Source organism: Nerophis lumbriciformis, linkage group LG10, assembly GCF_033978685.3.
Source record: "Nerophis lumbriciformis linkage group LG10, RoL_Nlum_v2.1, whole genome shotgun sequence".
Taxonomy (NCBI): domain Eukaryota; kingdom Metazoa; phylum Chordata; class Actinopteri; order Syngnathiformes; family Syngnathidae; genus Nerophis; species Nerophis lumbriciformis.
In genome coordinates this window covers 2,723,572-2,739,555 of record NC_084557.2, presented here as the reverse complement: position 1 = coordinate 2,739,555, position 15,984 = coordinate 2,723,572, and the positions used below count along the sequence as shown (strand labels likewise).

Below are 15,984 nucleotides of genomic sequence, written 5' to 3'. Positions count from 1 at the left end.
GAGAATTCAATTTGGATCTCAGCACGCTCTGCCAAAAGATTGCATGCCTCCTTCTTTTATTTTGGCCACCTTTGTTTCCAAAGGTCGCAAAAAGTTCACAGAAAAGGTCGTAAACAATTCACAGGAAAGGTCAGTTCAAAAAGAGTTTGTAAAATAGTTCAAAAAGGGTTCCATAAAATAGTTCAGAAAGAGTTCGTAAAATACTTCAAAAAGAGGTCCATAAAATAGTTAAAAAAAGAGTTTGTCTGGAAATTGGGCAGATCCTGGCCAGATTGTTTTTGAACTTTTTTTGAACTTTTTTTTAACTTTTAAAAAAAATGTTTACCCTAACCCTAACCCTAATCTTAACCCTAACCCTAACCCTAACCCTAATCTTAACCCTAACCCTAACCCTAACCCTAACCCTAACCCTAATCTTAACCCTAACCCTAACCCTAACCCTAAAAAAAATGTTAATTGTTAAAATTGTTTAAAAAAATTAAAAACATTTAAAATTGTTTTAAAAAAAATTACAAATCAAAAAAAAGTTTAAAAAATGTTGCAAATTAAAAAAAATAAAAAAAATAAAAAAATTTAAAAACATTTTTTTTAAATTAAAAAAATTAGAAAATCATTTTTTACCTTGAAAAAAAAATTTTACCTTGAAAATTTTTTTGTACCTTGAAAATCATTTTTTACCTTGAAAAAAAAAATTTACCTTGAAAATTTTTTTTTACCTTAAAAATCATTTTTTACCTTGAAAATCATGTTTTAACTTAAAACATTTTTTTTTAATTTTTTTAATTTTGTAATTTTTTAAATATTTTTTTAATTTTTTTAACATTTTTGTAAAAATTTTAACTTTTTTTAAATTTTTAAAAATTTTAAAACATTTTTTTAATTTTTTTTAAATATTTTAAAAATGTTTTAAAAAATTTAAATATTTTTTAACTTTTTTAAAAAATGTTTTAACTTTTTTAACTTTTTTTTAACTTTTTTTAAAACTTTTTTTAAACTTTTTTTAAACTTTTTTTTAACTTTTTTTTAAACTTTTTTTTAACTTTTTTAAACTTTTTTTTAACTTTTTAAATTTTTTTTTACCCTAACCCTAATCTTTACCCTAACCCTAACCCTAACCCTAACCCTAACCCTAATCTTAACCCTAACCCTAACCCTAACCCTAACCCTAAAAAAAATCTTAATTGTTAAAATTGTTTAAAAAAATTAAAAACATTTAAAATTGTTTTAAATTGTTTTAAAAAATTAAAAAAATTTAAAAAAAGTTTAAAAAATTTTACAAATTAAAAAAAATATATAATAATAATAATTTTAAAACATTTTTTTAAAATTAAAAACATTTAAAAACATTTTTTTTTAATTAAAAAAATTTGAAAATCATTTTTTACCTTGAAAAAAATATTTTACCTTGAAAAAATTTTTTGTACCTTAAAAATCATTTTTTACCTTGAAAAAATAATTTTACCTTGAAACTTTTTTTGTACCTTGAAAATCATTTTTTACCTTGAAAAAACATGATTATGAATAAGCGTTTGTACAAATGAAGGCTGTGCACCTGATTAATGCATCTTGTCTGTGGCGCTAAATGAGGGCCATAAGTTTTGTACTTGGAAAAAAAATCACTCTTAAAACTGAAAAATCAAGTTTTGATGTTGAATTTTGGATTCAAAAAATGATATTCCAAAAAAGAAACGAGTGTGCACATTGAATATAATAATGATTCACTCCTCTAATGATTTTCAATGAATTTATTATTTTCGCTCTTCTCTTTGATATATGAAACCCTATTTTTTTTCAGAGTCAAACCCTCAGTTGCAGATATTTCTTTTTCAAATTAAAATCTTTTTTATTTTCAGATACAGACTTTTGGCCCAATTTTTGCGTTTGTCGCGGGCGTTTACTGAGAGGGGGCGGGGCATCACGACAAGAAGAATATGCACGTTGCCTTCAGGGAACATAGGAAATAAAACAATTGTACTCCACACTTTATGTAGGCTTGATCACGACTCATGGACTGGTAGAAAGCCTGCAGTTGTTGCATGTTTATATTGTTTTGTTTCCTTGTTCTTGTTCATTTTGCTTTATCTCGCCGTCCCTGAACGCACCATAGTTGTATACCATGAGGCCAAAATCAAATCAATGCCACCAAATGTTCCATTATAATTGTCCAACTCTTCTACTTGTAAACGTCTGTACTAAAAAGGATGAAAATGAGTGAGAAAACTTTTACACGTGTTTAAATGTAAAACTTTCACACGTGTTTAAATGTAAAACTTTCACACATGGTTAAATGTAAAACTTTCACACGTGTTTAAATGTAAAACTTTCACACATGTGTTTAAATGTAAAACTTTCACACATGGTTAAATGTAAAACTTTCACACATGATTAAATGTAAAACTTTCACACATGTTTAAATGTAAAACTTTCACACGTGTTTAAATGTAAAACTTTCACACGTGTTTAAATGTATAACTTTCACACGTGTTTAAATGTAAAACTTTCACACGTGTTTAAATGTATAACTTTCACACGTGTTTAAATGTAAAACTTTCACACGTGTTTAAATGTATAACTTTTACACGTGTTTAAATGTATAACTTTTACACGTGTTTAAATGTAAAACATCGTTATCCCCAAGCAAAATGTCTTTGCACAGGCCAGACTTCAACTGTCAACAGACATGGTTAGACATGGTTAGACATGGTTAGACATGGTTCATGGTTAGACATGTTTAGACATGTTTAGACATGGTTAGACATGGTTCATGGTTAGACATGGTTCATGGTTAGACATGGTTAGACACGATTAGACACGATTAGACACGATTAGACACGTTTAGACACGTTTAGACACGATTAGACACGTTTAGACACGTTTAGACACGTTCAGACATGTTTAGACATGTTTAGACACGTTTAGACACGATTAGACATGTTTAGACATGTTTAGACATGTTTAGACACATTTAGACATGTTTAGACATGGTTAGACATGTTTAGACATGTTTAGACACGTTCAGACATGTTTAGACATGTTTAGACATGGTTAGACATGGTTAGACATGTTTAGACATGTTTAGACATGGTTAGACATGGTTAGACATGTTTAGACATGTTTAGTCATGGTTAGACATGGTTAGACATGGTTAGACACGTTTAGACACGTTTAGACACGTTCAGACACGTTCAGACACGTTCAGACACGATTAGACATGGTTAGACATGTTTAGACATGTTTAGACATGTTTAGTCATGGTTAGACATGGTTAGACATCGTTTAGACATGTTTAGACATGATTAGACATGTTTAGACATGTTTAAACACATTTAGACACGTTTAGACACGTTTAGACATGTTTAGACATGTTTAGACATGTTTAGACATGGTTAGACATGCTTACACATGTTTAGACATGTTTAGACAGTTTAGACGTGGTTAGACATGTTTAGACATGATTAGACATGATTAAACATGATTAAACATGTTTAGACATGGTTAGACATGGTTAGACATGTTTAGACATGGTTAGACATGTTTAGACAGGTTTAGATATGGTTAGACATGGTTAGACATGATTAGACATAGTTAGACATAGTTAGACATGGTTAGACATGTTTAGACGTGGTCAGACAGGTTAGACATGGTTAGACGTGGTTAGACATGTGTAGACGTGTTCAGACGTGGTTAGATGTGGTTAGACGTGGTTAGACGGGGTTAGACATGGTTAGACATGTTTAGACATGTTCAGACGTGGTCAGACATGGTTAGACGTGGTTAGACATGTTTAGACATGTTTAGACGTGGTTAGACGTGGTTAGACATGTTTAGACATGTTTAGACGTGGTTAGACGTGGTTAGATGGGGTTAGACGTGGTTGGACATGTTTCGACACGTTTAGACACATTTAGACATGTTTAGACATGATTAAACATGTTTAGACATGGTTAGATATGGTTAGTCATGTTTAGACATGTTTAGACATGATTAGACATGATTAGACACGTTTAGACACGTTTAGACACGATTAGACATGGTTAGACATGTTTAGACATGTTTAGACATGTTTAGACATGGTTAGACATGGTTCATGGTTAGACATGGTTAGACATGGTTAGACATGGTTAGACACGATTAGACACGATTAGACACGATTAGACACGTTTAGACACGATTAGACACGATTAGACACGTTTAGACACGTTTAGACACGTTCAGACATGTTTAGACACGTTTAGACACGTTTAGACACGATTAGACATGTTTAGACATGTTTAGACATGTTTAGACATGTTTAGACACATTTAGACATGTTTAGACATGGTTAGACATGGTTTGACATGTTTAGACATATTTAGACATGTTTAGTCATGGTTAGACATGGTTAGACATGGTTAGACATGTTTAGACATGATTAGACACGTTTAGACACGTTTAGACACGGTTAGACACGATTAGACACGATTAGACATGTTTAGACACGTTTAGACACGTTTAGACACATTTAGACACGTTTAGACAGTTTAGACAGTTTAGACGTGGTTAGACATGTTTAGACATGGTTAGACATGTTTAGACATGGTTAGACATGGTTAGTCATAGTTAGACATAGTTAGACATAGTTAGACATGTTTAGACATGGTTATACATGTTTAGACATGGTTAGACACGTTTAGACACGTTTAGACACGTTCAGACACGTTCAGACACGTTCAGACACGTTTAGACACGTTCAGACACGTTCAGACACATTCAGACACGTTCAGACACGTTTAGACATGTTTAGACACGTTTAGACATGGTTAGACATGTTTAGTCATGGTTAGACATGGCTAGACATGGTTAGACATGGTTAGACGTGTTTAGACGTGTTTAGACGTGGTTAGACGTGGTTAGACATGTTTAGACATGTTTAGACATGTTTAGACATGTTCACTGTTACTGCTGCTATGAAGTTTATAAATGATGTAACTGAAGCTCTTGACAAGAAGCAGTGCTGTCTGTCCCTCTTTATTGACTTTTCAAAGGCATTTGATACTGTTGATCATGTAATTTTAATCAAACGTCTTTCAGCTATTGGTTTTTCTCAGCAAGCAGTTGGATGGTTTGCAAATTACCTCACAAGTAGAACTCAGGCTGTTCAGATAGAAGGTTCCTCCTCGGACGTACTGCAAGTGAAAAAGGGTGTCCCTCAAGGTTCTGTGTTGGGCCCCTTATTATTCACTATTTACATAAATAATCTTGGACAGAATATTCCAAACTCAACTTTCCATTTCTATGCTGATGATACTGTCATATACTGCACAGCACCCACTCTTGCTGAGGATTTTAAATATCTACAACATGCATTTGACAGAGTACAAGAACAACTTTGCTATCTTCAACTGGTTTTAAATGCAGAGAAAACAAAGTGTATGTTCTTTACCACATCAAAAACTGTAAGATCATCACTGTGTGAGAACATTTTAACAAGAAATGGGCAACAAATTATGTTAGTATCTGCTTTTAAATATTTAGGATTTTTAATTGATGACCACTTGAGTTTTAAGGAGCACATTCAGTATGTTGTAAAAAAACTGAAACTTTTACTGGGATTTTATTATAGAAACAAGTCTTGCTTTTCTTTTACTGTGAAACAGAAATTGGTGGAAACAACCTTTTGACCTGTTATTGACTATGGAGATGTGTTGTACATGAATGCTACTGCTGGTTGTCTCCACAAGCTGGATAGTGTGTACCACGGGGCACTGACATTCATTACCAACTTACTCACCATTGTGTGTTATACTCAATGGTTAACTGGACATCTTTATGTGCTCGACGCCTCAATCATTGGTATGTTTTCATCTACAAAACCATTCTGGGTATCACTCCATCTTATCTGTCTTGTCTTTTAACAAAGAAACAAGGAAGTCACAATCTTCGTTCAATGGATGTTCTGCAATTTGTCGTCCCCAAAGTAAGAACTGAACTGGGCAAGAAAGCATTTAGGTTTTCAGCACCGAAGGCTTGGAATAACCTACAATCGAACATTAAACTTCAAACCCTTGTTACGTTGAATGAGTTTAAAGCTTCTGTGAAAGGATTGCAGTCTACCTTGTCTGTATGCACGTGTCATGTCAGCAAGTTTTAATGTTGTAAATGTGATGTTTTATGTATGTATTTACTGTTTTTAATGTAACCTTGCTGCTGCCCTCTTGGCCAGGTCTCCCTTGGAAAAGAGATCTTTGATCTCAATGGGATTTTACCTGGTTAAATAAAGGCTAATAATAATAATTCAGACGTGGTTAGACGTGGTTAGACGGGGTTGGACATGTTTCGACACGTTTAGACACATTTAGACATGATTAAACATGTTTAGACATGTTTAGACATGGTTAGACATGGTTGGACATGTCGAGACATGGCTAGACACGGTTAGACACGGTTAGACATGTTTAGACATGGTTAGACATGGTTAGACATGTTTAGACATGGTTAGACATGGTTAGACATGACTAGACATGGCTACACACGGTTAGACATGGTTAGACATGTTTGCTAGCATGTGCAACACACAGTTTTGCTGCTAAGTTACCGTTGTGATATACACATCATTAGTAGTCTTGTAAATGTTTATGTTTAACTCTGCAGCTGAAGTCTTCCAGAGCTGGTTGCAGTAACGTCCACTTTCCCCCCCCACAGTGCCTGGAATACCTTCCTCCCTGACGGTCACCAACACCAACTTAGATTCTCTGAGCCTGGAGTGGCAGCCGCCTCATGAGCGCAATGGAGTCCTGACGGGCTACACTCTCAAATACCAGCCAGGTGAGGAACACTTTCTTTCCAGCATCTCCCTTCATGTAGTCTGTAGTCTCATGCCTTAATGTCACAAACGTTCCTGTAGTGGAGCTAGTTGAGAATGCATGAGATGCCAACCTACCCCATTTCCCGGGAAGCCCAGAAGATGGCGCCATTCCAGAGTGTGACTTAGACCATGTCTACACCTCACCATAAAATCCTAAATTTTCTGAGCAGTCTTCATCAGTTCCTAGGGCCCTATTCTCCCATGTGCTTACCGTATTTTTCGGACTACAAGGCGCACTTAAAACTTCCTCAAAAATCGACAATGCGCCTTATAAAACGGAATAGTTTTGGTTGTGCTTACTGACTTGGAAGCTATTTTATTTTGGTACATGGTGTAATGATAAGGGTGACCAGTAGATGGCAGTCACACATAAGAGATACGTGTAGACGCCAGTAAACAACACCAAAACTTTAAAAGTTCCACTGAGAATCTAGAACATTACACACGGCACTCAAAAATCCGTCAAAATGTTTTAGTACGACTTTGGTGAGCTATGAAGCATTACGACTACCATAGTCAGACGTACTCTGCTTCAACTTACGGCATTATTACGGTGTGTGCATAAGGACACAAAAATGGCACCTATTAAAAAGACATATCTGGCGTTACTTACGTTCTGGTACCTGTTAATGTGTACCGTATTTTCCGCACCATAAGGCGCCCTGGGTTATAAGCCGCGCCTTCAATGAACGGCATATTTCAAAACTTTGTCCACCTATAAGCCGCCCCGTGTTGTAAGCCGCATCTAACTGCGCTAAAGGAATGTCAAAAAAACAGTCAAATAGGTCAGTCAAACTTTAATAATATATTAAAAACCAGCGTGATGTGGGCGCGCATGGAGTCGTATATCAACATGGACGGAGCTGCGTGAAAAAAGCCACCCGGCCTCTTCGCGTAAACTTAAACTTACCTTAACCACTCGCTCATCTTTTCTTCATCCATCCCTTCGAGTTAGCTTTTTATGATGACGCCGGCTGGAAAGGTCTCTTTTGGCAAGGTCTTCCTTTTGAATATCACCATGGGTGGAAGTTTCTGGCCATTAGCATGGCAAGCTAGAACCACAGTGAAGGATGACTTCTCATTCCCTGTGGTGCCAATATTCACCGTACGTGCTCCCGTTGTATCCACAGTGCGGTTCACAGGAATATCAAAAGTCAGTGGAACCTCGTCCATGTTGATAATGTTCTCTGGCCGGATCTTTTTTTCAGCTATCTTGTTTTTACAATATGCACGGAAAGTAGCCAGCTTTTCTTGAAAGTCTTTAGGCAGTTGCTGTGAAATAGTAATCCGTGTGCGGATGGAGGGATTGCGTCTTTTCATGAACCGGAAACCTGTCGCTTAGTAGGAGCCATTTTGTGGTCTTTACAGATGTAAACACACAAAGGAAATGAAACGTACGGTAATATCCGCGCGCTTTTTCTTCTTCTACGCGGGCGGGTGGTTGCTTACAGTAGAAGAAGAAGCGCTTCCTGTTCTATGGGGGCGGGTGCTTACCTTGGCGGTTGTTATGTATGAAAATAGACGGGCGTGTCCACAGGCTGGAAGGTAAAGTTGCAATAAAAGAAAAGTGCATAACTTCAAAAAAAGAAAGACCTAAGCACAAACGGGAGAAGACGGCCCTTAGATAGGACAGCTTTAGTTTGAGGGTCTGGCGCAGGATCCAAAGTATTTATTAGGAGGGGACATGCCCAGACGAGGGTCCTTTCACAACAAAACTTTGACCTCTGCCAGCCCAGTCTCGAGGTTGGCTTTTGACCTTCAAATGGAAAACTTCTTCCAGAGTGGGAAGCGGAATGAAGCTGCTTTTTCAGGCTGGGACAAAATGTGCAGTGTGAATGTTGTCAACCTGCAGAAAGTTAGTCTTCAACCCCTGGGAAGTTGGGAGGTTTGGCATCAAGAGTCCTCTCCTGGTGTCAGCCACTAAGTGCACTCCTGGTGTCAGCCAATAAGTGCACTCATGGTGTCAGCCACTAAGTGCACTCCTGGTGTTAGCCACTAAGTGCACTCCTGGTATCATCCACTAAGTCCTCTCCTGGTGTCAGCCATTAAGTGCACTCCTGGTGACAGCCACTAAGTGCACTTCTGGTGTCAGCTTAAGTGCACTCCTGGTGTCAGCCACTTAGTGCACTCCTGGTGTCAGCTTAAGTGCACTCCTGGTGTCAGCTTTAGTGCACTCCTGGTGTCAGCCACTAAGTGCACTCCTGGTGTCAGCCACTAAGTGCACTCATGTTGTCAGCTTAAGTGCACTCCTGGTGTCAGCCACTAAGTGGGTGTCATCCACTAAGTGCACTCTTGGTGTCAGCTTAAGTGCACTCCTGGTGTCATCCACTAAGTGCACTCCTGGTGTCATCTTAAGTGCACTCCTGGTGTCAGCCACTAAGTGCACTCCTGGTGTCAGCCACTAAGTGGGTGTCATCCACTAAGTGCACTCCTGGTGTCAGCTTAAGTGCACTCCTGGTGTCAGCCACTAAGTGCACTCCTGGTGTCAGCCACTAAGTGCACTCCTGGTGTCATCCACTAAGTGCACTCCTGTTGTCAGCTTAAGTGCACTCCTGGTGTCAGCCACTAAGTGGGTGTCATCCACTAAGTGCACTCCTGGTGTCAGCCATTAAGTGCACTCCTGGTGTCAGCCACTAAGTGCACTCCTGGTGTCAGCCACTAAGCGCACTCCTGGCGTCATCCACTAAGTGCACTCCTGGTGTCAGCTTAAGTGCACTCCTGGTGTCAGCCACTAAGTGCACTCCTGGTGTCAGCCACAAAGTGCACTCCTGGTGTCAGCCACTAAGCACACTCCTGGCGTCAGCCACTAAGTGCACTCCTGGTGTCAGCTTAAGTGCACTCCTGGTGTCAGCCACTAAGTGCACTCCTGGTGTCAGCCACTAAGTGCACTCCTGGTGTCATCCACTAAGTGCACTCATGTTGTCAGCTTAAGTGCACTCCTGGTGTCAGCCACTAAGTGGGTGTCATCCACTAAGTGCACTCTTGGTGTCAGCTTAAGTGCACTCCTGGTGTCATCCACTAAGTGCACTCCTGGTGTCATCTTAAGTGCACTCCTGGTGTCAGCCACTAAGTGCACTCCTGGTGTCAGCCACTAAGTGGGTGTCATCCACTAAGTGCACTCCTGGTGTCAGCTTAAGTGCACTCCTGGTGTCAGCCACTAAGTGCACTCCTGGTGTCAGCCACTAAGTGCACTCCTGGTGTCATCCACTAAGTGCACTCCTGTTGTCAGCTTAAGTGCACTCCTGGTGTCAGCCACTAAGTGGGTGTCATCCACTAAGTGCACTCCTGGTGTCAGCCATTAAGTGCACTCCTGGTGTCAGCCACTAAGTGCACTCCTGGTGTCAGCTTAAGTGCACTCCTGGCGTCATCCACTAAATGTACTCCTGGTGTCAGCTTAAGTGCACTCCTGGTGTCAGCCACTAAGCGCACTCCTGGTGTCATCCACTAAGTGTACTCCTGGTGTCAGCTTAAGTGCACTCCTGGTGTCAGCCACTAAGAGCACTCCTGGTGTCAGCCACTAAGTGCACTCCTGGTGTCAGCCACACAGTGCACTCCTGGTGTCAGCCACTAAGTGTACTCCTGGTGTCAGCTTAAGTGCACTCCTGGTGTCAGCCACTAAGTGCACTCCTGGTGTCAGCCACTAAGTGTACTCCTGGTGTCAGCTTAAGTGCACTCCTGGTGTCAGCCACTAAGTGCACTTCTGGTGTCAGCTTAAGTGCACTCCTGGTGTCAGCTTTAGTGCACTCCTGGTGTCAGCCACTAAGTGCACTCCTGGTGTCAGCCACTAAGTGCACTCCTGGTGTCATCTTAAGTGCACTCCTGGTGTCAGCCACTAAGTGGGTGTCATCCACTAAGTGCACTCCTGGTGTCAGCTTAAGTGCACTCCTGGTGTTAGCCACTAAGTGCACTCCTGGTGTCATCCACTAAGTGCACTCCTGTTGTCAGCTTAAGTGCACTCCTGGTGTCAGCCACTAAGTGGGTGTCATCCACTAAGTGCACTCCTGGTGTCAGCTTAAGTGCACTCCTGGTGTCAGCCACTAAGTGCACTCCTGGTGTCAGCCACTAAGTGCACTCCTGGTGTCAGCCACTAAGAGCACTCCTGGTGTCAGCCACTAAGTGCACTCCTGGTGTCAGCCACTAAGTGCACTCCTGGTGTCAGCTTAAGTGCACTCCTGGTATCAGCCACTAAGTGCACTCCTGGTGTTAGCTTAAGTGCACTCCTGGTGTCAGCCACTAAGTGCACTCCTGGTGTCAGCCACTAAGTGCACTCCTGGTGTCAGCTTAAGTGCACTCCTGGTGTCAGCTTTAGTGCACTCCTGGTGTCATCCACTAAGTGCACTCCTGGTGTCAGCTTTAGTGCACTCCTGGTGTCATCCACTAAGTGCACTCCTGTTGTCAGCTTAAGTGCACTCCTGGTGTCAGCCACTAAGTGGGTATCATCCACTAAGTGCACTCTTGGTGTCAGCTTAAGTGAACTCCTGGTGTCATCCACTAAGTGCACTCCTGGTGTCATCTTAAGTGCACTCCTGGTGTCAGCCACTAAGTGCACTCCTGGTGTCAGCCACTAAGTGGGTGTCATCCACTAAGTGCACTCCTGGTGTCAGCTTAAGTGCACTCCTGGTGTCAGCCACTAAGAGCACTCCTGGTGTCAGCTTAAGTGCACTCCTGGTGTCAGCCACTAAGTGGGTGTCATCCACTAAGAGCACTCCTGGTGTCAGCCACTAAGTGCACTCCTGGTGTCAGCTTTAGTGCACTCCTGGTGTCAGCCACTAAGTGCACTCCTGGTGTCAGCTTAAGTGCACTCCTGGTGTCATCCACTAAGTGCACTCCTGTTGTCAGCTTAAGTGCACTCCTGGTGTCAGCCACTAAGTGGGTGTCATCCACTAAGTGCACTCTTGGTGTCAGCTTAAGTGCACTCCTGGTGTCAGCTTAAGTGCACTCCTGGTGTCATCCACTAAGTGCACTCATGTTGTCAGCTTAAGTGCACTCCTGGTGTCAGCCACTAAGTGGGTGTCATCCACTAAGTGCACTCCTGGTGTCAGCTTAAGTGCACCCCTGGTGTCAGCCACTAAGTGCACATCTGTTGTCAGCTTAAGTGCACTCCTGGTGTCAGCCACTAAGTGGGTGTCATCCACTAAGTGCACTCTTGGTGTCAGCTTAAGTGCACTCCTGGTGTCAGCCACTAAGTGGGTGTCATCCACTAAGTGCACTCCTGGTATCAGCCACTAAGTGCACTCCTGGTGTCAGCCACTAAGTGCACTCCTGGTGTCAGCCACTAAGCGCACTCCTGGTGTCAGCCACTAAGTGCACTCCTGGTGTCAGCTTTAGTGCACTCCTGGTGTCATCCACTAAGTGCACTCCTGGTGAAAGTTAGAGAGGATAAATAAACTCCAAAGTACACCAATTAACAAATTCACTTTTTGTCATTCCTATACTTCAACCCTTCCTTTTATTTCTATATTCCCCATCATTCATTCACTTCCTCCTCCTCAACTTACACCCCATTTCCTCTCAACGTGCACCCCATCATCCATCATCCATCATCCATCATCCATCATCCATCATCCATCATCCATCATCCATCATCCATCATCCACCATCCATCATCCATCATCCATCATCCATCATCCATCATCCATCATCCATCATCCATCATCCACCATCCATCATCCATCATCCATCATCCATCATCCATCATCCATCATCCATCATCCATCATCCACCATCCATCATCCATCATCCATCATCCATCATCCATCATCCATCATCCATCATCCACCATCCATCCTGTCACTGGTGTAGTCAATAGCTCCAATGAGTGGGGCCCCGAGGAGGAGCTGGCCCTGGCCGCCAATGAGAGCTCGGTCACTTTGCCGGACCTCAAGTTCAGCACGCGCTACAAGTTTTATTTGAATGCCAAAACGCACAAGGGGGCGGGGCCAGCCGTTACCATGGAAGCGGTCACCATCACGGATGAAGGTAAGCAACAAAAGCCCAGTTTGATCATGTTTGTCTCTTTTCCACTCAGCTACTGAAGACAATCTAGTAGGCTTTTCTCAGCTGGAAATTCTAAATGATATTTTTTTTATATTTCTTCTTTCATTTTCATCGAGCGTAAAAAAGCAACTCTTTAGTGCACAACAAAAGTCGGCCGACGTCTTTATTTTTTTGAAGTCGTGACAAATTTTTCTAATCATAAATTGACCGTCCTTCAAGTTTGGATGACGTTTTATAGCACATACAGTAAGTATATACAGGTAAAAGCCAGTAAATTAGAATATTTTGAAAAACTTGATTTATTTCAGTAATTGCATTCAAAAGGTGTAACTTGTACATTATATTTATTCATTGCACACAGACTGATGCATTCAAATGTTTATTTCATTTAATTTTGATGATTTGAAGTGGCAACAAATGGAAATCCAAAATTCCGTGTGTCACAAAATTAGAATATTACTTAAGGCTAATACAAAAAAGGGATTTTTAGAAATGTTGGCCAACTGAAAAGTATGAAAATGAAAAATATGAGCATGTACAATACTCAATACTTGGTTGGAGCTCCTTTTGCCTCAATTACTGCGTTAATGCGGCGTGGCATGGAGTCGATGAGTTTCTGGCACTGCTCAGGTGTTATGAGAGCCCAGGTTGCTCTGATAGTGGCCTTCAACTCTTCTGCGTTTTTGGGTCTGGCATTCTGCATCTTCCTTTTCACAATACCCCACAGATTTTCTATGGGGCTAAGGTCAGGGGAGTTGGCGGGCCAATTTAGAACAGAAATACCATGGTCCGTAAACCAGGCACGGGTAGATTTTGCGCTGTGTGCAGGCGCCAAGTCCTGTTGGAACTTGAAATCTCCATCTCCATAGAGCAGGTCAGCAGCAGGAAGCATGAAGTGCTCTAAAACTTGCTGGTAGACGGCTGCGTTGACCCTGGATCTCAGGAAACAGAGTGGACCGACACCAGCAGATGACATGGCACCCCAAACCATCACTGATGGTGGAAACTTTACACTAGACTTCAGGCAACGTGGATCCTGTGCCTCTCCTGTCTTCCTCCAGACTCTGGGACCTCGATTTCCAAAGGAAATGCAAAATTTGCATGGTTGGGTGATGGTTTGGGGTGCCATGTCATCTGCTGGTGTCGGTCCACTCTGTTTCCTGAGATCCGGGTCAACGCAGCCGTCTACCAGCAAGTTTTAGAGCACTTCATGCTTCCTGCTGCTGACCTGCTCTATGGAGATGGAGATTTCAAGTTCCAACAGGACTTGGCGCCTGCACACAGCGCAAAATCTACCCATGCCTGGTTTACGGACCATGGTATTTCTGTTCTAAATTGGCCCGCCAACTCCCCTGACCTTAGCCCCATAGAAAATCTGTGGGGTATTGTGAAAAGGAAGATGCAGAATGCCAGACCCAAAAACGCAGAAGAGTTGAAGGCCACTATCAGAGCAACCTGGGCTCTCATAACACCTGAGCAGTGCCAGAAACGCATCGACTCCATGCCACGCCGCATTAACGCAGTAATTGAGGCAAAAGGAGCTTCAACCAAGTATTGAGTATTGTACATGCTCATATTTTTCATTTTCATACTTTTCAGTTGGCCAACATTTCTAAAAATCCCTTTTTTGTATTAGCCTTACACAATATTCTAATTTTGTGACACACGGAATTTTGGATTTTCATTTGTTACCACTTCAAATCATCAAAATTAAATGAAATAAACATTTGAATGCATCAGTCTGTGTGCAATGAATAAATATAATGTACAAGTTACACCTTTTGAATGCAATTACTGAAATAAATCAAGTTTTTCAAAATATTCTAATTTACTGGCTTTTACCTGTATGTCAGGTTCAAACACTGATGACATTTATTAAACAAGACAAGAAGCAAAGAATCAAACAGAGGCAGAATTAAATGTTGCTCAATTGAGGAGAAACGTGTCAACCTCTTACAGTGTCACCCACGCTCTGACGAAAAAAGGTTTACGTCTCCTCCTTTATTTGGACTTTCCCTGTTTACACAACAACATCTGCTCCCAAAGGAATGGGAAGTATGTAAACAGTCATTGTTTTCGGTCACATTAACACAAAAGAAAAATATGCTTCGGGCTTGGGCTGGTCCTGGATTCAGCTTGAGCAGGTCTTGGATAGATAAAAACAATAGATAATCCCCCTCCCGTCTCCTCCCATCGTACACAATGGAATTTTCCAAGCCTTTGCTTGGTGCAACAAAAACAGCTCTCATCTGTTCACTGGGAACTCAGAGAACGGAAAGTTTTTTTGATAATTTACATACAATTTTTCTGACAACATACATTTAGTCAGGGCCGGCCCGTGCCATAGGCCGTATAGGCAAATGCTAAGGGCGCCGTCCATCAGGGGGCGCCACGCCAGTTCCACAAATGTTGGAGAAAAAAAATAATAAAAAAAAAATAAAAAAAGTTGGTACTATTATTTCTAAATACAAAAAATAATCCCACGTTAATTAAAATGCAAAGTAAAGCCTATTTAATAGAAATATTATTTGTTACAACATTACGCCCCATCCCCCCTCCCCCCGCACGGTGCGCCCCCTCCCTTTACGTATCATGACTCTTTTTGGACGTCACCACATCAAAAAAATCAACACAAGATGTCAAAACGGCCAAAACTGTCAGGTGCCCAGGGAAGAAAAAAGAGAAAAGAAGAGGAGTAGAAACGAGAAAAAGACAGAGGTAGCAGGTAGGTAACGTTAGCCTACATGAAATTATTTGTCTGTTACAGAATGTGATAGTAACCTGGCTTTTTAGCATTAAGCTAATGTTACATGATTCGGTAATTGCTAATCAATAAATAGCTAGTTCTGTTTTAACGTCGGGTTAATATTGTGGAGGGGGCTAAATTGTTATGGAAAATAATAATGTAACGTTAGGTAATTACAGTACTCCCACCTTACATTCCTCAGGGACATTTGTATTAGATCTTTTAAGCAGGCGTTTTTTGTTTATTGCCTTCTGGTTAGCTAATGTTTGCCCTGCAGGTAATAGTCACTTTTCCACCCCTTTATATATTAGGTATAGTTGTAAGTAAAAAAAAAAAGGTCAAAGACAAAGCTATTCGGTTTCTTGTGAGTATATACACTTCACTGCCGATGTGGGGG

The 15,984-nt window shown here is 40.9% G+C and overlaps 1 protein-coding gene across 3 annotated transcripts in view; it reads left to right on the top strand.

The window, feature by feature from the left end:
- LOC133612751 (neuronal cell adhesion molecule-like) overlaps positions 1 to 15,984 on the top strand; it is a 274,321-nt gene that overhangs the window by 222,435 nt on the left and 35,902 nt on the right. For all 3 annotated transcript variants that reach the window (XM_061970426.2, XM_061970425.2, XM_061970423.2), the window contains 2 exons: positions 6,682 to 6,804; positions 12,647 to 12,823. In XM_061970426.2, the coding sequence (XP_061826410.2) occupies positions 6,682 to 6,804; positions 12,647 to 12,823 (300 nt within the window). The remainder of the gene's footprint in view (positions 1 to 6,681; positions 6,805 to 12,646; positions 12,824 to 15,984) is intronic.